This window comes from Acinonyx jubatus, chromosome D3 (genome assembly GCF_027475565.1).
Source record: "Acinonyx jubatus isolate Ajub_Pintada_27869175 chromosome D3, VMU_Ajub_asm_v1.0, whole genome shotgun sequence".
Lineage (NCBI taxonomy): Eukaryota > Metazoa > Chordata > Mammalia > Carnivora > Felidae > Acinonyx > Acinonyx jubatus.
In genome coordinates this window covers 56161839-56187378 of record NC_069392.1, presented here as the reverse complement: position 1 = coordinate 56187378, position 25540 = coordinate 56161839, and the positions used below count along the sequence as shown (strand labels likewise).

Below are 25540 nucleotides of genomic sequence, written 5' to 3'. Positions count from 1 at the left end.
CACTTTCATAAAAGGAGAATGAGACCCACTCCCAGCAGTCAGAATTCAATACACAGTGGAACAAGAGTGCCTTCATTTCTCCTGGATTGTACACTATTTTCATAGGGTACCACTTGCTCATTTATGCTCTTACAGAAAAATGTTTTCAAGGGGACATCTTGATAGGAAAAGCGGTCAGAAAATTCTCACTGCCATCTCTCTGGTTTTGTTAGAAAAGACCATGCACACACATCATATGTGGGCAGAAAGGGTTTTCTCTCGCAAAGAAGAACACCGTAGCCATGGTTCCAGCCACCATGATGGGGGTGGTCTTTGCTCAGGGGGCAGATTTTAGATTTTCACATCGTATTAGTTCCCTGGGGCTACTATAACAACATACCACAAACTAGGAGCTTAAAACAGCAGAAATTTGTTCTTTCACAGTTTGAGACTGGAAGTCTGTTATCAAAGTGTCAGCAGAGCCATGTTCTCTCTGAAGTCTCTAGAGGATGATCCTTCCTTGCATCATCCTTGGCATTCTTTAGCTAAGAGATGTATTCTCCACTCTTGGACTGTTTACACATGGCTGTCTTCCTCATATGCATGTGCATACATCATCTCCCCTCTATGTGTATACCTCTCTTTTCCTCTTCTAGGGACATCAGTCATATGGGATTAGGGTCCACCCTAACGACCTCATCTTACCTTGATTGCATCTGCAAAGACTCTCTTTCCAAATAAGGTCACATTCATAGGTATTCACAGGGATTAAGACTTCAACATATCTTTTAAGGGGACAGAATTCAACCCTTAACAATCATCAACCAACCTTGTTCACTAAAGTCATGGCATAAACCAGCAGCTCTGTGTCGACCCCATCTTTTTCCTCCAGGATTTCCATGATATTTGACCAGGGTGTGACTCCTAGGAACAAAGCAATAATCATCAGAAACAGCGAGTCAATGTTCCTTATCCAACTCATACCATAGTTCATCCGAAGACTCATCACCCAATGATGACAATGTCTTTCACTCACCAAATTTCAAAGGGTAACACTATCCTCAGGGTGGACTTGAACATGCTTCTCATTTGGCAATAACAGACCACATCGTTCTCGTCCACTTGAAAATGTACACTCTTTAATGTCAGGATGGCTATCAATTTGCTTCAAAGCTCCCTTTATGTTAAATATGTAATTTGAAAAAAATCCATTCACGTGCTGCTTTTTAAGCCAATGAATTTCACTCTCTGAGCATGGAAACTCTCAATAAATCCTCTCGGAATGTCCCTCAGCATGTTATGCTCTGACCTTCCGCAAGGGAAAGGGACGTGGGAGAACCTTATATTGACTCCAACAGTGGACTCCAAAAAGTAACAGTGAAACGTCTGTCTGGCAAACATTTTAAGAACAGAAGTATATGACCTGTGTTCAGTCAAGGCACAAATACTGTTTAAGCATCAACAGGGTACAAAGAACAGGGTCTACTGGAGCCTGCCTTCAAGAGCTTTATAATCTAATGGAACACTTAGGCATAAACTCAAGAACACACCTCAACAGAAACTAAAAGTATTTAAGAGGCAAAACCATTTAGCTAAGCCTGTCACTCAGCAAGGGTTGTCTCTTGCAGTGCAGATGGTCAAGGAGAGCCCGAGGCAAGAAGTGGCACTTCACTGGGGCTCTGCACGTGAAGGCTCAGGGGTGGTTAGTCCCTGGCTCCAGGAGAGGGCAGGAAAACCCATCACATTCAGGACTGATAAGCCAAGGCCAACGTCACAAGGTGAACACAAAACGGGACACAATTTCCTACGTCCGAGATAAACATTCCGTAAGGCAGTGAAATACTGCCTTACCCTTGGCACGGTGGTAGGGAACATGAAGCCTTTCCTGCTTTCTCTAAACAAATCTCAAAGGGAGATTGCTTATTTTTGCTGATAAAAGTAAATTCTGATATAATGGAAAGGCAATGGCTTCCAAATGCTAGTTCTTGGATGGGTAATGTCAGAGCTGATTTCCTGGCCTTGCAAACAAAGCTCCCCAAGGTCAGCAACGTTATCTATCTCACCTCTTTGCTGTCAGCACAGTGCCAAGCCCGTAATAGGAGCTCAATAAAATGTCTGAAGAGTAAATGAGGATCTCTGAGAGGGCATGAACTGGGTTAAGCTGGAGCAGTTTTAAAACAACCAGAGGGCAAATGCATACAGTACGAGAAGGAAGGAGGTAGGAGAATTTTTAAAAAAAGAACAGGCACCTACTATACGATGTTAAAAATGCAGATATAGCTTAATATGGAGGTCTGCTGGCTCTCCTAGCTCGGGAACAGAAAGCTTCCTCTTTTGCCAAAATTGCCCAGTTGGTCAGTACTAGGGAAGCTTCCCTAACCTTTCCCAATTCCAAACACAAGACCACGATCTTTTGCCCATTAACTTCTAAAATACCTCCTTGCTGATTTTTACTATCCAACTATTCTGAAGTCCTCACCTGCCCAGCAAAATAACTGTTTCTGCCCTCATAACAGTCAATCAATGTGGTCAGTAGGTCTTGGGTCCCACTGTCCAGGTACTATTCGAGCACTCCAAATGCTTCTGCTGTGTTTAGGACAAGTGCAACTTGTATTATTCACACTCGGCACCCAACCTCAGCATAAAACACAGGTTCTAGTGGGTTGTCCACCTATGGTTAAAAGGAAGACCAGCAGTGAAACTAAGCATTTCCAATGGCACTAGGGGGCCCAGAGCAAGCTTCCTGGTTGCATACCTTGGAGTCAAAGAAGCCAAACAGGGCCTGGGGAAGGAAAGGCCAAGAAGCAGAGGCAGGCTTAGAGGGAAGAAGGGAGTAGGCAGACCATAAAGACATACCCATGTGCACATCTTTTAGTCCTTTATAATGAAACATTCAAACACTGGCTTAACTTAATGGAAAATGGGCTCTTCAGCTGTGACATCTGATTACCTTTTAACGATTTCAAGTCCGGAAAGTTGCATATATTCCTACACTGTTGAAATGAGTGTTAACTCTCCTGTGATTGTTTGGGGACCAGAAAATAGGTAAGATGTAAAAGAAAGAAGGTAAAGGGGAGGAAACATTTTGGTGTAACAAAACAGCCTTGGCAGGGCTCAAGGTGGCCCATGTGAAGCACCAGCAGCTTCTGCTTCCCCAGGAGCCGCACCTGCTGGAACTAAATGGTACAGGTCAACCCCTCTCCCCACCGACCTCTGCTTGCACCATACAGAGTGTGTGTGCGCTTGTGTGGGTAGGGGGCTGTCCTGTATTCGAATCATCAACTGTATGATCTTATCCCTTCACAGGACAGAGAAAGAAACTGAGCCCCAAAGTAGCGGAATGAACAGAGTCTCAAGAAATGCATCTAAATAGGAGCATTCATATCAACCTTGGAGAATTCCTGAGATAGAGCACTTAGTCCTTTTGCCTGAGCACTAACGAAGCATATTAGAAGACAGCAATTTTCCTAATCATTGCCTTCTCTCTCCAGCTCCACCCCCAGACACTGGCTCTGTGAGTAGAGGCTCCACGAGAGCCCGTTTTTCCTCCGATGTTTCAAGTACATCACTGGCACTTAAATATTTATCGAATAAATGGATTTTATATGAAAAATACTTAGCACAGTATCTGTTACTTAATGTCAGTAGCTGTACCCGCCATGGTGGTAGGGGGTGGTGGTGACACTCACGCTTACGCACAGGCCTTCTACATGGACTCCCAGGCAGGTCCCCTTTTCCCGCCAAACCACAGGGCTACTCTCTCAACCCAGAAGAAGCCAGCCCACAACGGATGACTCAATACTTTCTTCCCCTTACTCTCCTCCTAGGTCTCTAGGGTAGCTGCTCCCCGACCAAAAAAGAGATTTAGCACAATGCCTGATAGAGTTGGTCTACCACTCAGTCAGAAGGTCCTTGCAGCATGTTCCACGTCTTTCTACGTGCCTGACAAACACATGTAACACAGATACTTCTGCTGTAAATAACCACAAAAATGAGCTGGAGTTTTCTCTACCATGCTTTGGGAGTTCGTCACAGATCAGTGTATCCTGGGGCAGACGTCAGAGACAGGAGGGCTTGAAAACGATGGCTGGATTTTTTTCCCTGTTAATCACGTGTGATACACACATTTAGGAGTTATGCCATATCTCATTACACCAGATTCAAATGAAAATAGAGCTTCTTCAAGAGCAGTGCTGACCCAAATTAGGGGGACTCAAGACTTGTAAGTGAAATTTCAAACTAAGTTACCCGGTCTGGTCACTTGCCCCACCCTCGGAGAGGGGAACCCATCTAGTTAGAGGGAAGGGCACCTTCCTGGGGAGGTGGGGGGCGGGGGCAGAGCTTTCTCCATCAGTTTCCTGCCGACCCCAGAGGGACAACCTTGATGAAAGGGAGTCTCTGATGATGGCAAAATGACAAAGACAGGCTCCTGCACACACTCACTCTCCTTCCTGCCACACCCTGTCCACTAGGAAGCGAAAGTGACCTGACAATTCAAGAAAAGAGAGGACCCAGCAGTTTGAGCAGACGGGCATTCCTGCGCCATGCCCCAGACAGTAGCACCAGCCCACCTTTCGTTCCAGCCCCTGGACAAATGTGCCAATTGCCTGGCTCAAATGGGGCATTTTTAATATTCCTTAACTCATCAATATTTATTAGTCCCTGTGATGGACTATGACCCCTCAGATCTTTTCCCTGCCCCGCATCCGGCCTACTCCTGGCCAAAGGGCAAATCACCCACACTCACAGGATGAGCCCTACTGGTTAACCTACGTGCATCAGGCATGATATTCACAAAGCAGCCAGAGGAATTTTTTCTGGACTTCATCTGCTGTAGGTGGTAGTAACTGCTGAGGACTCATAGCTTATGTGCTGGTTTTGTTTGCTGATTATTTAAATCTGACAGTTTTCATCATCCAAAAGAATTCCTTTCCAAGAACAAAAACCAAAATGCCAGCCTACACTTCAGCACGCCCATTCTCCACCCTACCCCACAGAGGAATAGCTCTGGAGCCACTCTGAGGAGTACAATTTATGGCTTATTTATAAACCCGTGCACAAACAGACATGCTCGGTTGGCGCTCAGTCACCTCTGGCATCTCCGTCCAGCCCTTCACCCAGCTGAGAGGGAAAGAGAAGGCTGCTTCGAATCTTATGAGGTGGAAACACACCTGGAAGTCACGGTTCTCTCTGCAGAGCGCCCTGACATATTTATAGGTTTCATTCCATCACAGGGCTCAGGAACAATTTTACTAGCAGTAAAATAGGATGATGTTATATGTATGCATTATAAAATCATGGCCAAGACCACACATGTCCACAGAGAAACATGCTATTGAACCACATGATATACTATGTCTGAGTTTTTCCATTAGTGTCGCTTTTTTTTTCCCAGCTGCTAGCGCTCAGTAGCAGACAGATGGCAGTAGCTGCCAAGAAGTTAACAAATTTTATAGGCAGACCATCAAGTTGAGAAAACAATCCATTAGCTGCCCTTTTTTTTTTTTTTTTTTTTTTAATTGGGAAAAGATGGCCATCATTTTGTCTTGGGGAAGACACTGAAGAGAACAGAGAGCCTCGGGCTGGGCTGGTAGATGGGGTCTTAAATGTGGGTACCAAGCCCTGGATGATCTCAAGATCATTCCTCCAACCACTGCCCCCTCCCCCCGCCCCCCGACAGCCTTCATGCAAAATGAAGTCCGAGAAAGGAAACTCTAAGATCTCAACTAAATAAAGCCGAATGGGGATCCCCAAGACCATGAGAAGACTTATCCTTTGAATACAGCCTCCATGAGAATGGTACATGGGTTACCTGAAATCTAGGACAGGATAACAAGGAGTCTATTAACTGCCCCAAAGCAATCCCCAGATATAATTGGCAGATGGAGTATGACCCCTCCAAGGACCAATAAAAGGGTCCACCTCACTATCTTCCCATACACCCACCTTTGGCCCTAAACCTCATTAAATGGAAACAAACCCTGGTTTCTGAGCCACTGACTGTCTTCATCAAGGATTCTTAGCTGGTCCCATAATCTGCTCTTGGCCATAAGAGATTTAAAATCTGGCACCCGATGGAAACATGCTGTTGTAGAAAGAAACACACAGGCCTGCCCTGGTCTGGGATCCATCTTCCAGATTCACGGCCCCTGTCCATGCATGAGGGTTTGTCTCTCTCACACAACCTGTGATCCGCCATGCCTGGTGCTAACATCTGCCTGGGCATTTGTGGGAAAGGCATGGGAGCTCAATTTATGGCCCTAGATGGCTTTTATTAACTGATATTCCAACTTCCAAAGTAACTAGTAAGCTACTTTCTTTCACCTGGAAGGTGAGTCTCTGAGCAATGCAGAACCAGAGACACAAATGGCTTGAATCAAAGAGTGCAATTTAGGCCCCTTGTTTCTTCTTAACAGTTGTATCTCGGCCGATTTGTGGATAAAGTGTATGCACAGAAACACATAAACGAAACTCTAGGGAAATACACCAACATGTTAACAATTATTTCTGTCTGTTGAGATTAGAGGTGATTTGTTATCATCTCCTTTATATTTTCCACATTTTCTACAGAGAGTATTACTGTTATCATCATAAAAAGAAAAAAAAATGACATGAAGTTTTTGATTTTGAGTCTTAGTGGGGATGATAATAGCGGTAAATACTGTCCTGAGAGAACAACCCCCCAAAAGTTTTTAAAAGGACAAAACAAAAAGCCCCTAACATTTTAGCTTCAGGCTTCACAATATTATTGGAGCCACAGCATGTTATACACTAAACCAAATCCAAAGGCCTTTTTGTCATCAAGTATGTATGGAAGGCCCGCATGCTATGGGGCAGCTGTGACCCTGGAAACCAAGAGGAGAGCCAAAGACCCTCAGGCCAGGGAAACAGACCCTCAGACCACACAGTCGTGGGAAACATCAATGCAACAACACAGCAGAGAAGGGGACATACCGGGCTCTGAGTGCCCACGATGGACCTGAGATAGGGAAGGGACAATGCAGGCCAGGGGGGAGGAGGAGGGTGACAGGTGGACAGGGGCTGGGTGGTGAAGGGTCAGTTGCAGGGTTTGGACCTAATCCTACAGGCAGGGGGAAGCCACTGGCAGGGAAATAATAAGACAAAATTTGTGTCTCAGAAGACTTTTCCAACAGCAGAGGTGAGGGATGCCAAGTGATAGATGGTAAAGGCCCCCAGTAGGAAGGGCATGAGATGGAGGGAAGGAGGTGAGAAGATTCAAGAAACAGCTAAGGGTCAGAGCCAACAAACCAGCTGTGAGAGGAGGAGGAGAAAGGAACCAGGGTGACCTGGACAAGATGGGAAAAGGGGAGAAGGAGCTGGTTCTATGTGTTCAGCGGAGGGGGTGGGGACAGGGCATAAAAATAAGCTCAGGGTTGGGGCAGCTGGGTGGCTCAGTCAGCTGAGCATCTGACTTCAGCTCAGGTCATGATCTTGTGGTTGGTGGGTTCGAATCCCATGTCGGGCTCTGTGCTGACAGCTTAGAGCCTGGAGTCTGCTTCAGATTCTGTGTCTCCCGCTCTCTCTGCCCCTCCCCCACTCACTCTATGTCCCTCACAAATGAATAAATGTTAAAAAAAAAATTAAAAATAAAACGACATAAGCTCAGGGTCTGACCGGTCCTGGACAAGCCCATGGGTGTTTTGTTTGTTTGGTGTGGTTCTTTTGGCACTGTTACAGCAGGTTCCATCCCTAATCTTTGTAGATGTACTATTCTAAAAAATACGTTTCCTGCAGTGGTGAGTTTGCACAATTGTTTGCACTCAGTTCTGTTTTGAACATGTTAAAAATGGAAGCCTGCCTGCAGTAGACACTTTTGCCCTGATACAACAGTGGATGGGGGCCACTTACCCCTTTTAGTGTCGACAGCAGAGACGGCCTGAATCAGAAGAGGTGCATTGGACTCCGAGTACTCCACAAAGACCAGCAGCAGCTTCAGGGCTGTCTTCACCACCAGGCGGAACTGCCCAGAGAAGAGAAAACCAACATGTAGCTCTGGATGGTCAGCAAACACCTGGAGGCAGGCTGGCACCCGGCACTTGCTCTGGCCGGGGAACTCTTCTCAGTGAGCACACGGAGGCCTTTGCTGGGTGCCTCAGAAACAGGAAGTAGAATTATGCTCACCTCACAGATCAGGAAATGGAGGCACTGATTATCCTGCCCGACCCAGAAATAGAACTGGAATTTGAACCCAGGGCCTCTGGCTCCAGAGCCCATAGCCTGTGGTCTCTCGACCAACAAGGTAGCATAGCACTTGCCAGGTCGGTTGCTTCATTTTATCCAGCCTAGAACAGTGCGAGGTACGGATGATCACACTGCTCATTTTTCTGGTGAGGAAGTGGACCCAGGAGGTTAAAGGACTTGCCCAAAGCCACACCACCCAGCTGAGGCAACTGGGAATCTGAACCAAGTCCCATCCTGCTCGTCCCAGGGCACAGCATTAGTGAGGAGGCACCGTCAGCCCAGGGGCCTTCCCTGCACAGGTCACAGGTCGCCCACCCAAACTCCCAAACCTCCCAGCTGAAGATCAGCTGGCCCTGGGGGCTACCTGGCAGCCTGGTGGGGGCAGGCGGTTCCAGGTCACCTCCCTCCCAACCCTCTGGGGGCTCCTGCTGCAACTCATCACCTATAGTCTCCCTACCCTGAGCCTCGATTCCCTCCCAGAACCTCCTCCTAAAGGAACTCACCCACCAACTCTCTCTGGGAAATGGGGTCAAATCACGCATCTAAGAAACAAGGAGCTCACGTCAACATACCAGGGACACATGTAGATCTTACAAGGAGCTTGGAACATCGTGCAGTCCAGTGAATACTGGAAATTACCCTTGTTAGGGTTGCCACTGGCCTCCATGTTGACCAATCTGATGGTTACTTCTCTGCTCATTTCAACCCCTAACAGCACATGACACAATTGCTCTGCTCCCTCCAAGGACCATTTCCTCTCACCCTGGCCAACCTCAGCCTCTTACCTGAGTGGCTGCCCCTTTACTGGCTCCTTCTAGAGTATCCAACCTCTAGGTGGGGGGAGGCCTCAGAGTTCACTCCTGCATTCTTTCCTTCTCTTTCCATACACTCCCTCTAAGTGAGCCCTTCCAGTCTCTTGGCTCTAAATTCTGTCTACGACCTGATGCTAACTATTGCACTCCAGTCCTGACCAAATTCCTGGGCTCTGGCATCGCTCCTCATATGCTAACAAGTTCCTCAAATTCAGGTGGCCAAAAGAGAACCGTTGATCTCACGTGTGCTCATTCCATCCCGTTGACCATTCCAGCCTACTCCCTCCACTCCCCATGTAGCATGAGGCCCTGCCACCCAGTGAGTGGCCAGTGGGGGGTCACCCTGTACTTCTCTCACCCCATCCCCACAGCAGATCCATCCACGAGGGCTGTCAGATCTTCCCTCAAGAACCGCCCTGAATCCATCCACCTCTCTGCTTCTCTGTCCATCCTGGACCACTGTAAGAGCCTCTTAAGTAATTCCAGACTGGTCCCCACCTCCCCTGATGTCCAAATGGACAAAATTTAGCTGGAGTGACCACCACACTCTCAACCCTCCTTTCCCTGCCCACCGAGCTCAGGACAGAATCCACTCCCACAGCCTTTACAGCTTGGCCCACCTGTGACTCTCTTTCCTGCCCAGTGTGCTCCCTTCATCTACCCTTTTGCAGTCATGTAATGATGTGTTTTTAACCTACTAAAGCTTGTTCATGACTTGAGGCCTTCTCACTGGCTATTTTCTGCCTGGAACCAGTTACCACAGGGCTGGACTTTCCTTATCCTTCAGGTATGAAAAATTTCCCCTCATGGGAAATGCCTTCCTAACCCCCTTCACCCAAAGGGACTCCTTGGTGACTCTTACATCAGTCCATTATATTCTTCCCATCCTTTATCACGACCAGAAATTGCTACATATGCACCTGACCTTCCTCTACTGCCCCCAGCCAGGACATAAGCTACCTGGTGGCAGAGGTGCTTTATGCAACACACCAGAAGTGTCCTGGAAAAGCTGACTGGTCAGGACTGCACGGTGAGGCTTGTTCTTCAAATGCAGTCCCCCTCAGGTCACGTGGAGCACTCACCTTGGCCCGAGCTTCTATCCTCCACACCAGCCTAGTCCTCAGCGATACTGCCCACCCCCCATCCACCCACCGCAATTGTCTGGAGGGCAAGCAGTGCTTTCGGCTTCCATTCTCAACGTTACATCCTTACCACAAGGAACACTGAATTCTTTAGAGGCCTTTGACCTCTTCAGAGGGTTTCTACTTTCATAACTTGAGTCCTGCATTCAGTCCCCTGCTCCCGGACTGAATTCCTGAGTATTTTTTTTCAACCACAAGGCTGGGGGTAGAAGGGGAAGGCAAGGCATAATGAACTGTGCTATCTTTGTATGTTTAGAGCTACAGACATTTCTTCAAGTAAATAAAATCTAGCAAGCCCAGGCGACTTCCTCAGTGGGCGGCCTATTATTAAGTAGATTAAGCCTTCTCAGTGCCTTCCTGGGCAAGATCTGGGCTGCTGCCTTCCTCACTCCCCACCCTGCAGGGCACCTCTCACATCCCTCTCATCAGTGTTCCTCCTGAGCATCTCTGTGGTCACAAGATCTTGGCCAACACAGTCCCAGGGACCCAGAACCCCTTAGCCACTTTCCCTCATGAAGCTTATTTTAAGAAACCACTGTTTTCTAGCAAAGTCTTTTTTTTTTATTATTATTGGTTTCAACATGTCTATTCATGTCTACTTCTCCTTTGCTGTAAAGGTTCTGTTTGGAGTTCTTTTGGCATTGTATTTGTGTTTAAAAAAAAAAAAAATATCCCAAACTCTTCTGATTCACGATTTTAGGCTTCTATGAAATTGGCTTCTATTGAGCCTAAGTGTGTATTTGTGTGTGTTTGGAAGGCTTACTCTGTGAAATTAATAACAAACATGTTCGATAGTTAAACTACTTTAGAAAAAAGAGCAGAATGTGAATTTATGGAAATGCATGGTACTAATTGCAAGCATGTCCTAACTAATCACCAAATACGTCCAGCAGGACTTCTCCCCAGAAATACCTTATTAGCATTACTGTAGAGACTTGAAAGTAATAAAAGCACATGACTTTAAAAGGTTTCTACATCAACCCTTATTTATCCAGAAATCATTTAATTTGATGCCCACAAGTATCTGGAATGCAGTCAAAACCCTCCAAAGCTTTGGAACAGCCACAGTGGAGGCCACACACCCATCCCTCGAAGTCCAAACACGCTGCTCATCTCAAAGCTCTTAAAAATCTACTCCAGGTTCCACTGCACTTATCTTGGACGCATCCTAATAGAAATGGCTATGGGGATTGCCAGCCCGTATCCACTGGGAAGAGACAAACCACAGGACGGTAACAGGTAAGGAGAGGCAGGCCCAGCATGGCGGCAAAGGCAAGGACCATGAATGAGGAAGGTGGGAACAGGTGACACAGGTGTCCGTGCACACACACCAGGGCATGGCTCAGCCACCGAAAGCCCCTCAAAGGGACAAGGCGGCATCCCTACAATCTGAACTGCTGGATTTTCAGCTCTGCCCCATGCTCCTTCATGTTCTAATGACACGTTCCAATGCAGTGACTCACAGGCTCACGCACTTGCCCATCTGTCTACGACAGAAGGAAAATCAGTAAGAATTGATTCTCATTCTGAAGGTACATCAATCACATGAGAAGGTGAAGCAACCAGTCATAAAACAGTTACATGAGTACAGGGCAAAAAGGAGTCCGTCTGAAAAGCAGCGGCTGTAAGACAAATGGGCAAGTTCCTCGCGCACCTGGAGGATCAGAGGGGCCACCCGTGAAGGCTACCAAGGAAGAAATTCAGAACACGGATGGCGGTGGAAGGGCTGACCCCATTTAAGGTCCCTCCCGCCCCAAGATGCTGTGCTGCTTCCTTTGACAATGTTGAGTGCTTTCCAGATGCCCACCACCTGTGAGGGAGTGAGAAAGTCATGGCCCTGCCTTCAAGGGCATGGTCATCTCACCGCTGAGAGACGACTCAAAATACCTCCACACCACATGATTGAACATTATCTGCACTACAGGCTCTCAGAGCCAGGCTGCTGAGGACAGAGAGCACTTGCCAGAAGACAGCCGTTTACAGTGGGGAGGAAGAGTCGGGGGAACAGGGTCGGAGCTGATCCAGCCGCCTGTGGGCTTCCGTGCAACACAAGAGCTGTGTGTCAGCCTTTGGGATCGTACTCCCGCAAATAATCCCACTCCCTTAGGGACAGAGGGAGCACACCAGGGGTCCAGATTCAGCCTTTGAGCTACACATTACCTACATTTTCTGTAATTACATGCTAGGGGATCCCAGTGCTCTATTTTAACACTGTCCATTATAATAAACTATGCTTCATATCGCTTTAAAACACGTAGCTAAATCATAGTCTTTAACAGGACTCTAGACAACCCCTGTGTTACGAGGGCAGGATGAGAACAGGCGGCCAGCTGTGAATTGTGCTCCTCATAAGTATTTAGCACACTTTGGGGACGACAGGGCTGAGGTTTACTTTCAGCTGCAACCATCATCTTGCACTCTGTTCTTACTCAGCATAAAATAGAGGCCATGAACCTTCAGGGGAACAGAGCTGCCCCAGGGATGTAACATTTGTCAGGTCAAGCCTCTGTCTGGGGACTGAGCCTCTGGGTTCCATAAATGACTTGGGGATCCAATGTCACCTCCATGCCAGGAAGCTGGGCCTGGGGGAGGGGTGGCAGGATACTGTCGACATAGGACTTTCCCTTTTTTTAATTTTCTGGGCCAACCCACAGAGAGGGTGTGGAGTCAGCCAGTACAGAACCCGGGCAGCTGCGTTTTAGATAAAATATAACTACCAGATGTACGGAAAAGGCATAAAAGCCAGTTTCTCAATAATTTTGCACATTAGAGCAAACGAACTCCCTTTGTGTTTTATTGTACTTAGAGAAACACAAGAACTATACTTAGAAGGTCAAATATGCTGCTTATTAGGTAGAAATAAAAGTATTCCAAACAAAATTTCCAAATTCCTACTCTTCTAAAAATTCAACAACCATAAAAAGAAAACAATTTCCAAACCTCAGGATTTAAATTACAAAGGGGGTTAGAAAAACATGCTTCATTCTATTTGTTTCATTTTCCACTAAAAAGCATAGATACATGTTCTAGAAGTGGATACTGGTTATTAAAACTGAATTAGAAATTGGTAAGATAACTTGACTTCTAACGCTTTGCCACATTGGTTACCAGGTTACCAGAACTAAGAATATACGGACTGTTTTTTTTTTTTTAATGTTTTTATTATTTATTTTTGAGACAGAGAGAGACAGAGCATGAGCAGGGGAGGGGCAGACAGAGAGGGAGGCACAGAATCTGAAGAAGGCTCCAGGCTCTGAGCCGTCAGCACAGAGCCCGACGCGGGGCTCGAACTCACGGAGTGTGAGATCATGACCTGAGCGAAGTCGGATGCCCAACCAACTGAGCCACCCAGGCACCCTGAACACATGGACTATTTTAACAACAACAAAGAGTCAAACGACTTAAGATACTTTTAAGTCCTTCACACTTACTTTATCCCAATGACATATCCTTGAGCTCAGAATCCCTGAGCCAGAAGCTCAGAATGGGCCCTGGAGCCTTTGTAACTGGTTATCAAACAGTCCAACAGATACCTCTGACCCTGAATCTGTTCCCTTCTAAGATGCTGCCTGCAAAATGAACTGGGTCTGGTCAGAAATACAGTGTGGACCCAGGCAGATTATGGGAGTACAGAAGTCTGGGCCAGGGCTTTGTAGGTATCTGGCACAAGGAGAGGCATGTAGAGACCAGGGCTGGTGCCTCTGCCTGGACAGGAAGTCACCTGCACTAAATCCATGTGCTATGGCCTCCAGGCCTGATGGCTGACCTCCTTATGACCTGATGGAATTTGCAGAAAGGGAACCAAACTACATTTGTGATTCATGTAGTAGCCAAGTGTGAGTCTGGGAACCCTGTAAGTGTTTATGAGCTGACGGAGAGGAAATCTTGCAGAATGTAACACAGCAGAGTATTCAGAAGTAATTAAATATCAAAATAATAAAAAATGCTACCAGTGAACATTTTCTTTCTATTGAGATAAACTTCTGGGGCTTAGCAGGAGGTTTCTTTAAAGAACAATGAATAAAAGTGGACAAGGTCAGAAAACACCTCCTTTGCTAACTCTCTCTTAGGATACTCAATGTAATTATGAAGAGTTAGTTGATATGAGGGAACATATATCCACTGATATTGTTAACTAAAGAATACCAAAGTCTCCACACTAAACTACTGCCTTAAAGAACACCCTGGTAACATCTGCCAAATGTAGGAGGGAAATCAACAACTTTGGATACTTGTCCCGTTAGTGACATCCCTACTCTCAGATGCAAAATCTCATGTTCTAGAAGGCTACCTAACCTGTCACATGACTAATTTCTGAAAGACGTCAAAAGAAAACACAAAGGCCAATCTGATTCTTTCTGCTATACTATGGGGAGTCCCATCTTTCCCTCCAGTGCAAACACATAAGCCTTGGGGAAATGCTACAAATATTCTCTCACGAGCTATAATCAAGGTTAAAGAGCTTTCCTAAGTAAATAATCAGCCCTGGAAACATGACAAAGGACACCACAGCCAGCTCCCATCTCCTTAGAGTGGGTGGAGGAGGGCTGGCCAGTGGAGAAAGGCTGTGGGGAGCAGGGTTAGCAGTGCTGGCAAAAGCAAACCTGAGCTGATAGGGCCACTCCCAGGCTGGCTCGTGGAAGCCGACACTTCCTCTGGTTCTCCAGCCCATCCAACTCTCCCAGAGCGTTGCTTTCCAAGGAACAGCACATGGGCTGCTCTGGGATGTCTGCATCACCCCCAGATATTCTCCCATCTTAGAACCACCCATCCCTAGTCTCTCCAGAATCTAGAACACAGCTGCTAGTCCTTGACCAAATGCCCTAAAAAGGCAGAAGGGTCAAAGTCCCCCTGCTTCTGTTTCTCTTGTTCATGGGGGATCTTGCTTGCAGAAATTAGTAAGCTACAATTCCAGGTTATCCACAAGCCTCTTTAGAGTTATGGTTCCTACCGCCTATCAGCTCCCTGAAGATGATCATCTCAAAGTGGATTAAAGACACTGCTGTCCAGTCCTGTGGCTGGAGAGCCTTTCTGGACCAGATCCCCTCGGCACGCTGGCTCCTGTAAGGTCTGGCTTGAATCTCTGGTCTCTCTCCCTGACATCTTCATAAAATAACAATGAGTCAAACTAGGTCTTCTCTTTTTTTTTTCTTTTTCTTGCACTGAGATTATCCTCATATGGACATCCAAGAGATCATATAGGTGAGAATTAGTTTTCCAGTCATATGTACCCAAATAACCAGAAGGACAGCAACAGCCCTAAGGGGAAGAGAGCTCTTTGTGTCCCCTATCTAACACAAATATTACTTGAACATTCCATTGAAACTTGTAGAATTTTTAAAATTCTTATCTAATGGAACAACGATAAACATGGAAAAACATTCAAACACAACCTCATTTACTAAACATGTTAACATCAAGTTAGTAACAAAGCTCTTTAAACGCTATAGCATCAAACAAATTGATTAACACAAGAAAAGTCCAATGAATTTAGTACATTTCTATAACTATTACATAAGCATTTAACATGTTTTTAAAATAGTATGATGACCCAGGAAAATGCTTGTAATATAGTGTTAACTATGTAATAAAGTTTTAAAAAATTAGAAGAAAATGTACAAAGTTAGTCATTGAATCTATACAGAAGTATTTCAGGTGATTTTTTCTCTTTTTGTATTTCTAAAGTTTTATACAAAGAGTATATTACACTTATGATCATAAAAAAATCAAAGTTTTACAAACGCGAAGTCCTCATGCCTGCTGTCAAGAAAGTAAGCAATCAACAGGGGTGCCTGGGTGGCTCAGTAGGTTAAGCATCTAACTCTTGATTTAGACTCAGGTCATGATCTCACATTTCTTGAGTTTGAGCCCCACATCAGGCTCTGCACTGACTGTGCAGAGCCTGCTTGGGATTCTCTCTCCGCCTCTCTCTCTCTCTCTCAAAAATAAATAAACTTAAAAAAAAAAAGAAACTAAGCAATCAACAGACAGATTTAACTTAACTTTGGAACTCTATGATGTACAACAATCGATATGTTAAAAACTGCTGGAAAAGGTGGACAACGTGCATGAACAAATGAGAAATTTCAGTGGAGGGAAACTAGAAAGAGTCAGATGGAAATGCTAGAAATAATAAGCACTGTAAAAGACATAAAGAATGTATTTCTGAAGTTCATCAGGAAGACTTAACAAAGACAAGCTGAGCAAAGACAACAGAAACTGCCCAACATGCAACAGAGGAAAAGAGAGTGAATCAGTTTTAACCATGTGAAGCATATTTTGATGTCAATCACAGACGACACTTTAAAGCCCCAAACTTTCCCTTCCCGGACAGAAGCCAGATGCAAGAACATCTTAACAAGCATCCTGCTGAAGGGAAAATGATTCAAATGAAGATACACAATCTCAATTTCTTCATGTCAAGCTCCAAAGATGCAGAAATTAAGAATCTTGGAAAACTATGTCCCTCAAACAATAGCACATCTGATGTTCCATTGGAGGGATAACAGGTATTCAAATAATGGCTTATCAACATGGCAACTGTATTTTACTTTTCACATTTGAGCATACAAATTAATATACTCCTGCATAATACTTTTAAGAATAAGTGAGCATAACATGTGATGTTCTGAGAATTTACATTGCAGGCATCTCACACAATGCAAGGTTCATGTCTCAATTTTGAGAAAGAAGGATTATAGATGAAGCTGAAAAATTTATATCCTACATTTCATTAAACCTTCTAACTGATCCCTGGCAACATGCTCCAAAGGCTTTCTGGATGAAAGTCTCATAAGCACTTAGAAAAGAGAGAGAGACACCTGGGACCAGCAGTTTCCAGGTGAGCAGGTTCTGGCAAGCTGAGGCCACCTCCTTCTTTAAACAGGAGGTTGAGGGAAAAGAAGTGAGGGAAAAGAGATGTTGATTTACAACACTGGACACTTGTTTGCAGATACAATGCTCAGTGTTCTACCTATTCTTCACCATTATTATCCCCATTTTATCATTTATTAAACCCATTCTATAGATGAAAAAGCAATCCACCCAAAGGATCATACAAGTGTATTTGGTCTCAGGGATCTGCACTTAACAGCAGATGCAGCATACGTTGACTTTGGCTTTGGAACTCAATGAAGAAAAGAGGCTGGATGATCAGAGTTCAGCGCCTTCCCACTAAAATGGTCTAAAAATGACTATCAGTGTCAACCTGCAAGCTGCACAGGCTTATGCATTCCTTGGCTCTATCAATGTTTTGGTTAATGGCAGAGAAATTCTGCTCATTAAATTTATGTTAAATAAAACTAGGACTGGGGCGCCTGGGTGGCTCAGTTGGTCGAGTGCCAACTTTGGCTCAGGTCATGATCTCCCAGTTTGTGGGTTCAAGTCCTGCATCGGGCTCTATGCTGACAGCTCAGAGCCTGGAGCCTGCTTCAGATTCTGTGTCTCCCTCTCTCTGCCTCTCCCCTGCTTGTTCTCTTGCTCGCTCTCTCTCAAAAATAAACTAAAAAAAAATTTTTTTTTTCTACGTTTTATTTATTTTTGGGACAGAGAGAGACAGAGCATGAACGGGGAAGGGGCAGAGAGAGAGGGAGACACAGAATCGGAAACAGGCTCCAGGCTCTGAGCCATCAGCCCAGAGCCCGACGCGGGGCTCGAACTCCCGGACCGCGAGATCGTGACCTGGCTGAAGTCGGACGCTTAACCGACTGCGCCACCCAGGCGCCCCTAAAAAAATTTTTTTAAACAAAAACAAAAACCCTAGGACTAACAGTTAACATGATGAATAGCAAAGCAAAACGCAAAATCATCTTAAGGCTGGAACTCTGATGATACCAACGGGGAAAAAAATGCAAAGCTCGGCATCTAGGTGTAAGTCAATCACGGAGATGCAGAATGGAAGAAGCTGGCATATCAAAAACAAAAACCCTGGGAAGTTTAGGGCATTATCAGTCTAATTTGAGCTAGCACCCAGGGCTGCTGGTGAAAAGCCTAATCAATCAAAAGTGGGATGTGTAGAAGAAGGATGCCATATCCAGCACGATGAGGAACTGCAAATTATGTCACCAATGACTATCTGTGGAAACAATCAAGCTGAGCTTGGACAGGGTGACATGTTAACTGCCTTTAAATACTCAAAGAGTTTCCAGGGAGGAAGTGACATTGTGTTGCTCCAGAAAGCAGTGCATGGTGTTTGTTTAATGCAACAAGAGGCATCCCTGGAAAACCCACAAGGAGGCGGGTTTTTTTGTTCGTTTTTTTTTTAATTTACATCCAAGTGAGTTAACATCTAGTGCAACGATTTCAGGAGTAGATTCATTAATGCCCCTCGCCCATTTAGCGCCCCCACCCCCCACAACCCCTCCAGTAACCCTCTGGTTGTTCTCCATATTTATGAGTCTGTTATGTTTCATCCCTCTCCCTGTTTTTATATTATTTTTGCTTCCCTTCCCTTATGTTCATCTGTTTTGTATCCTAAAGTCCTCATATGAGTGAAGTCATATGATTTTTGTCTTTCTCTAATTTCACTTAGCATAATACCCTCTAGTTCCATCCACATAGTTGTGAGTGGCAAGATTTCATTCTTTTTGATTGCCAAGTGATACTCCATTGTGTGTGTGTGTGTGTGTATACACACACACACACACACACACATATACACACACCACATCTTCTTTATCCATTCATCCATCGATGGACATTTGGGCTCTTTCCCTACTTTGGCTATTGTTGATAGTGCTTCTGTAAACACTGGGGTGCACGTGTCCCTTCGAAACAGCACACCTGTATCCATTCAATAAATACCTAGTAGTGCAACTGCTGGGTTGTAGGGTAGGTCTATTTTTAATTTTTTGAGGAACTTCCATACTGTTTTCCAGAGTGGCTGCGCCACTTTGCCGTCGGAGGTGTGGTCTGTTTAACGTCAGAGAGGTGGACGCGGGTCCCAGGAAGGAAGGCTTCCCATCAATTCCAGGGCCCAACAGTAACACTCCCTCTGCCTCTAGAAGTATCAGGAATGTGGCTGGTGAACATCAGTAACATCTTTAACAAGACTTCACCATTTCTTCAAGGCCAGGATTCCATGTTATGTTATGTAACTCAAAAAGAGCTTCAGATCTCACTCATATGTGGGGCATCTGATGGATCAGATGCCATGCCAAGGGCTTGAGACCAAAGGGTGCACTCAATCTCCTCCCCTCCTCCTGGAGCAAATGGCACTATGGAGGAACCAGCTTAGCTGCCCTTGTGGACACTGCCTTCACCTCAAAACCAGCATGTCAGGTGCCTGGGTGGCTCAGTTGCTTGAGCGTCCGACTTCAGCTCAGGTCATGATCTCACAGTTCGTGAGTTCGAGCCCCAAGTCAGGCTCTGTGCTGACAGCTCGGAGCCTAGAGCCTGCTTCAGATTCTGTGTCTCCCCCTCTCTCTGCCCCTCCCCTGCTCACTCGGTCTCTCTCTCTCTCTCTCTCTCTCTCTCTCAGAAATAAGCATTAAAAAAACCAAAAAACAACAAAAAACAGTATGTCAAAGCTCTCCTGCCAATGAATCTCAATGTCCAACTTCTCTATTCCTACCAGAGGCAATGCCAGATTCCTGGCCACTCCGATTCAAAGCTGTGACCCTATCTTTGCTTTTACTTATCTATATCCAGAAACCCAAACCGAGGAAGCTATTCCTCAAGATGTCCCCATATCTCCATTATTCAGTTTCCCCTGCAACTTGCGACCAGGTGTCACCACCTCACAGCTTTGCTACTGTGCGAGCATGCCTACCTCCAAACCATCAAAAAGGAAGTCCAGAGATCTGTGATCAGCAACCTGGGGCACAGCTGAAAAAAATTAGATTCCGTGGGGGTAGGGGGCAGAAAAAGAGAGAGCAGGCTGAGCCAAGGTGGACAGCAATCCAGAGAGGGAAGATTCCATGACTACAACAAGAGGCATCCCTGGAGAACCCACAAGGAGGTGGGGGACCCTGGGCCTCCCCCATAGGCCAGAAGGAGATCTATAAAGAGAGACAGACTTTCTGTGTTAGAGCAACGAAAGGCCATGCTGTACAAGCTGAATCATTTCACCCCAATTTATTGGACTTCAGATGTATGAAGAGAAAAAACTCCATACTGTGTGAGAAGTCAAGAGATGGGCATCTTCTCTCTACCTCTGACTGCAGAGTTTAAAGACGGGCTTTTGTAAATAAAATGAAACACTTTATTGAAAACACTTTCTATTCTTTCTTTTTGAAAAGTAATTATTTGGCTGCAAATGCATAATTTTCTCCTCTGGCTATGAGTCTCAAATATCTGCAAATATGCATTGCATAATGACCCTCTGGCAGGCTGCAAAATCACATCTCGTTGCCTTTCATGGAAGGAAAATGAACAATTATGAAAACAGAAGGACAAGGTTTCTCTAACCCAAGATTTCATTTATCAGCTCCATTCTTGTTTAAGGCCAAAACAATACGAACTCAAGGTAAACCTTTTAGGTTCTGAGAAATCAGACTCTTAGTCAAAAGAAAGCCCTAGGACCTCTGGCTTTCCAGATTTCTTAATTTGAACTTGGAAAACCTATGTGTAAGGAGGGGACAGAGGCTTCCTTCCCCAAACCTAAAGGTCTCAGGTCTGTGCACCCATGTTTCTTGCAGATACCTTACTATCTAGACCTGGGGGTAAGGGGGATGTCAGGGGCCTCCATTACTGGTTTTGCAAATAAGAGGTGATCTCATCAGAACTACACTGAAAATCAATCTGCTGGCTGCTCCCACTGCTGACTTTCAGCCACCAGCCTGGAACTGAGCACACCCTGCAGAACAGAGCGAGTCCTTTAGCTGACATCACAGTGGGTGGATATAGGCTGCGAGTCACCCATGGTCCCCCTTCTAACAACACTGTAAGTTCCAAGGCTCAGGCTGACCATGGGCTCTATTTTCTTGTCTTCATAGTGACCGGCTCAGTGCTGAGCACAGGAGCTGGAGACTACTATGGACCGTCCTTTGAAAAATCAAAGATGGAGAAAAAACCAGCACCGATCCAGTGCCGATGCCCCATGTGGCTGGGAGGAGGAGAACACTCCACCTCAGACAGAGGCCTCGGGGAGAGATGCCCAGGGTCATGAACACTATGTGAAAGGAGGCTGGGAAAGCATAATTCCTACAAACTTATTCTTGAAGACTTCTAATTTTAGGATTTCTCCATGTTACACAGAAATGCAAGAAGGAGGTTCCTTTCATTTCCTTTTCTTAAAAGAATGATTCCAAAGAAAAATCAGCAGCATGGTGTTGCAACACCAAAGACTGAGTCCTTCTCCCATCTACTGAGCAGAGAAATGATCAGTTTTGGGCCTTTTCCCTGTTTCTCTTCTCCTCTTTTTCTTTTCCACCCCTGGGATCTCTCCTCTCACTTTTCTCCATCTCCCTGTCTTCCCTCCATGACATTCCCTCTGTATCCTCGTTTATTTTCTCCCAACCCACAACCTAGATCTTGCCCTCGCTCTATGCCCTTCTTGCTGATGAGCTAAAAGATGGTCACTTTTCCTACTGTAAGTATGTTAGGTTTTATTTCCTTTTAGAAATAGAGCTGGCTATTAGTGTTTTATCATGACTATAAATAAAGCTATAAAGATTTATTTGTCTCTAACATGTACCAAAAGTCCATTTCTATCACAGAATCTCCTCCCATCTCCCTAGATTGTGGGGTCTTCGAGACCATCCAGGGAGCCTTGGGAAGGGAGCAGTTTCCAAATGAACATGAAGCTTGGGGAGGGTTCCCAGCATAAGGAAAAAAACAGAAAACACTGAAACAGGATATGAGATATAAATCTTCCCTCAGCCTGGCTAAATCAACCTAGTAAAGCCAGCATTTCATTCAGCATTAAGGTCACCTACAGCAGTTTGTAAATAGATTCATTTCCATTTTCCATAGAAGACAAAACCAAAAACAAGAGAAAGAGAAAGAGAGAGAGAGAGAGAGAGAGAGAGAGAGAGAGGAGAAAAAATTATTAGTCTTCTGAGAGAAACCATGGCTATTTCTATTATGAAATGGGGAAAAAAATCGATCATCAATAATATGAGAAAAAGGAAAACTGAGAAGGAGATGTAAGGGTCAACCAAGGATCTGGGATGCAATGAGTCCTGCGTATCAGGGCCATCCACGGAGAAAAGGCCCTTCTCACGACACAAGGGCACCATCACCAGGACGATAGTCTGTAAGAACGATAAACCTCAAATGGAATCTGTTCTCGACACAAAGTCAAATCAGGGTTGAGTGTTCCTGAAGCACAGCAGAGTCTTTGGGAAGCAGGTAACAGGAGAGGTCAGGCCAAGGGATAAGACTCACCACCATGAGCTCGTCACTGGCGCACACCAGCCTTGAGTGGCTCACTAGAGTGGCAGTGGCAGTGAGGTCAGGGATGGGAACCATTTAGGCTGACCACGTGCTCTCCAGAGACCCCCCCCCCCCACCCAGAACATTATGTTGATCCTGTGACCTGTGCAAGTCCTCTAGTTGCCCCATGCAGGCCCTCTAGTTGCCCCTCTGCCTGACCCTGTTGCCCACTATAGTCAATTTCATCTCCTCCATGCTGCCCCACCCCACCCTCACCCCAAAAGCTGACCACACTCCAGCCTGATCCACTTGCACCTACTCAGGACAGGATCCCTACTTACTCTTCCTCAATCCCCCCTCCAAATGGCCCCTCTCGTGGCCCCACCTGAGGATGCAGGGAGGACCACGTCAGCTCAAGTAACGGGGTAGGTCTGCCTTGTTGGGGCACTTCCCGGGTGTGGGGTTCACAGCCAAGTCATGGATGGATCAGGTTATCACGTGCCAAGATCCATGGGGGATATCAGAGGATTCTCCCAACTAAGCACTCTTTTTCTCAACTACAAAATGGGGATGATGTTATTTATCTCATCACGGTCTCATTTATCTCATCACGGATTAAAGGAGATAATGCTTATAAAACACCTACTATGGTGCCTGGGGCCTGGTCAATCTTTACTAACTGCTACTTTTATAACTGATGGTAGAGTTGAAAGGTGGTCTCAAATTCCTTCAACTACACAGAAGAATATGCACATACATATGCACAACACACAAATATGTCCTTATGTAACTGAACATAAATGAACATGAAATGAAACAGGTAAGATTGATACTATATCTCTAGCAAAATTTTTAAATTAAACATTAAAAACTAGAGGTGCCAAAAGCATCTGATTAAAGCTTGAAAGAAGAGAACATAAAATGCTTAAAACGTCATAAACTTTTTGCAATTTGAATGTATTTTAAAATCTGTAAAATAGTCATCCTCACTTCTACTGTTACAAGGCTGGAACCAAGCTAAACAGAATTTCTTTCCACAAAGCCATCTCAGAGAAAACAAAAAGAAAGGTATATGATATGCAAACTGAGTAAAAGTTCGACCATAACCTTCTCTTACCTTTGACCCAATGAGCGTGTACAGCCACTGAATGGTTTCATTGTGGTTTATTACTCCATTCATCCCATCCACATACAACATAATCTGGCCCAAAGCTACAGAAGAGAAGAGAAAAAGGAGGAGACGTTACGGTTTTACATGTATATGCAATCTTCAGTGATCATAATGTCAGTTGAGATTTTCATATTTTAAGTGCATGGTGTGTTACAAACTGAATCTGAAGAGATTTCCTGAGCTCTTCTGAAATTAGCTAAATCTCATCTCAGAGAGAAAGCCTTGGCCATGGCAGAGGAAGCAAGGGCTATTCCTGGTGTCTGGAAGATGCAATTAAGGTACCAAATACAGTGATTGTTGTTTCTGTGTGTCTTGATGCATAAATGCATGCTTTTATGTTTCTATATCTGTGTGCAGTCCCAGACGGGGCAGCCATACCCCCGGGACGGTGTCTGGATTGTGGCCTCCCACTGGGGCCAAGAGGAAAAATCAAGTTTTTAAAAGCAACCTGGCAGGTCTCAGGTGCTATGCAACCCTCCTGATTATCATTTTAATCCTTTAGATAAGAGATAAATACGTATTTTATTATTTGTAATTCCTTTGAAAGACTGGCTAAATGTCAGAAGGCATGAAAAAAATAATTTTTCAGACACCAAGTCCCAAATTCTTAGTTAAGGAAAAGACAGTCACTGCATATTATCATTTTTCACCAGAAAGAAAAGATAGGCCATATTACTGCCTTGTAAAAAAAAAGTATTAACTCTAATTTTTCAGTTCCCTTAATATCAAAAACACTTGGGATTCTAGATAATGAACAAGTAAGTTACATACATGACATAAATAGGCTTTCTTAAATCGCAGGTGACCTCCTAAATCCTTTCACCCATCATTAATTGGCAAAGGATTAACATTTTCAGGCAACACTTTTTTTTCATGGTCACAGGACATATCATTTTAGAAAAGTGGAAAATACGGAAGAGTCAAGTGAAAATAATTCAATAATGCCACCATAATTCAAGGATAATCATTCTTAACATACAGATATATTTTCTTTTATTCATTATACGTGCACACATACATGTTTATATGTAGGTTATAGGAAAATGGCGCTGAATGAAAAGAGTAAAACATGAAATAGTGAGCATAAACTAATTCCAAGCATAGAAATATATGTGTGATGTTAGAAAATACTTTGCTAGCCAACAAAAGATCAAATAACAAAAACACACAATTGCTGTGAGAAAAAGGATGCTCTTCAACATGCAAAAACTCAAATTTTCAAAAAACTGAATATATGCTTGGTACAATAAACACTACATTTGTGAAAATAACTGATTAATATTCTACTTAGTGGTGCAACACTGGAGATACTCCAGTTAAAATCAGGAAAATTAAAAGATGGTGCCCACTAAGCCCCATGATTATTTAGCCCTATTATAGAATTTCAGACAAATTTAAAAGACTTGAGAATTAACGAGGGGTAGGAAGGTTGGAAACGAATATATAATACTGTCATTCTTTGCAAGAAATATAGACCTGATTAAAAATTCATCTACAGAATTTACAATGAAGAGATCACAATTACGACCACTTTATCATCTTCATGAGAAAGGTGTATGTAACATACAAAGAAAATCAAAGTTTAAGGTAAAGAAATAATAGATAAACAGCCATATGATAGTATGATAAAGGCTTAGATGATTTACTGTATACACAATTCATACAAATTTCTAAGAAAATACTAAATGCCAAGAGAAAAAAGTCAAAAGCATTTCGTAAGACAGACAACAACCTATTCTACAATAACACACCAATTTGTCCATCATCACTATACTAAAAAAATTAAAAAGATAATGAGGTAGCATTTTCTGTTAAATCAGCAGAGGTATTTTTTTAAAAGAAATAATTAGGTATCAAATGCTTAAGAGGTTCAACAAGTAACCTCACACATTACAGGTGGCAAGGCAAACTGATACAAA

General features: G+C 44.5%; 1 protein-coding gene across 10 annotated transcripts in view; it reads right to left on the bottom strand.

Annotated features, from left to right (window-relative positions):
• The window catches only part of FHOD3 (formin homology 2 domain containing 3), a 468859-nt gene that overhangs the window by 172243 nt on the left and 271076 nt on the right, over window positions 1–25540 (bottom strand). For all 10 annotated transcript variants that reach the window (XM_027068795.2, XM_053206689.1, XM_027068790.2 and 7 more), the window contains exons 6-8: window positions 23568–23662; window positions 7849–7960; window positions 809–903 (exon numbers count right to left, since the gene is read on the bottom strand). In XM_027068795.2, coding sequence (XP_026924596.1) covers window positions 809–903; window positions 7849–7960; window positions 23568–23662 — 302 coding nt within the window. The remainder of the gene's footprint in view (window positions 1–808; window positions 904–7848; window positions 7961–23567; window positions 23663–25540) is intronic.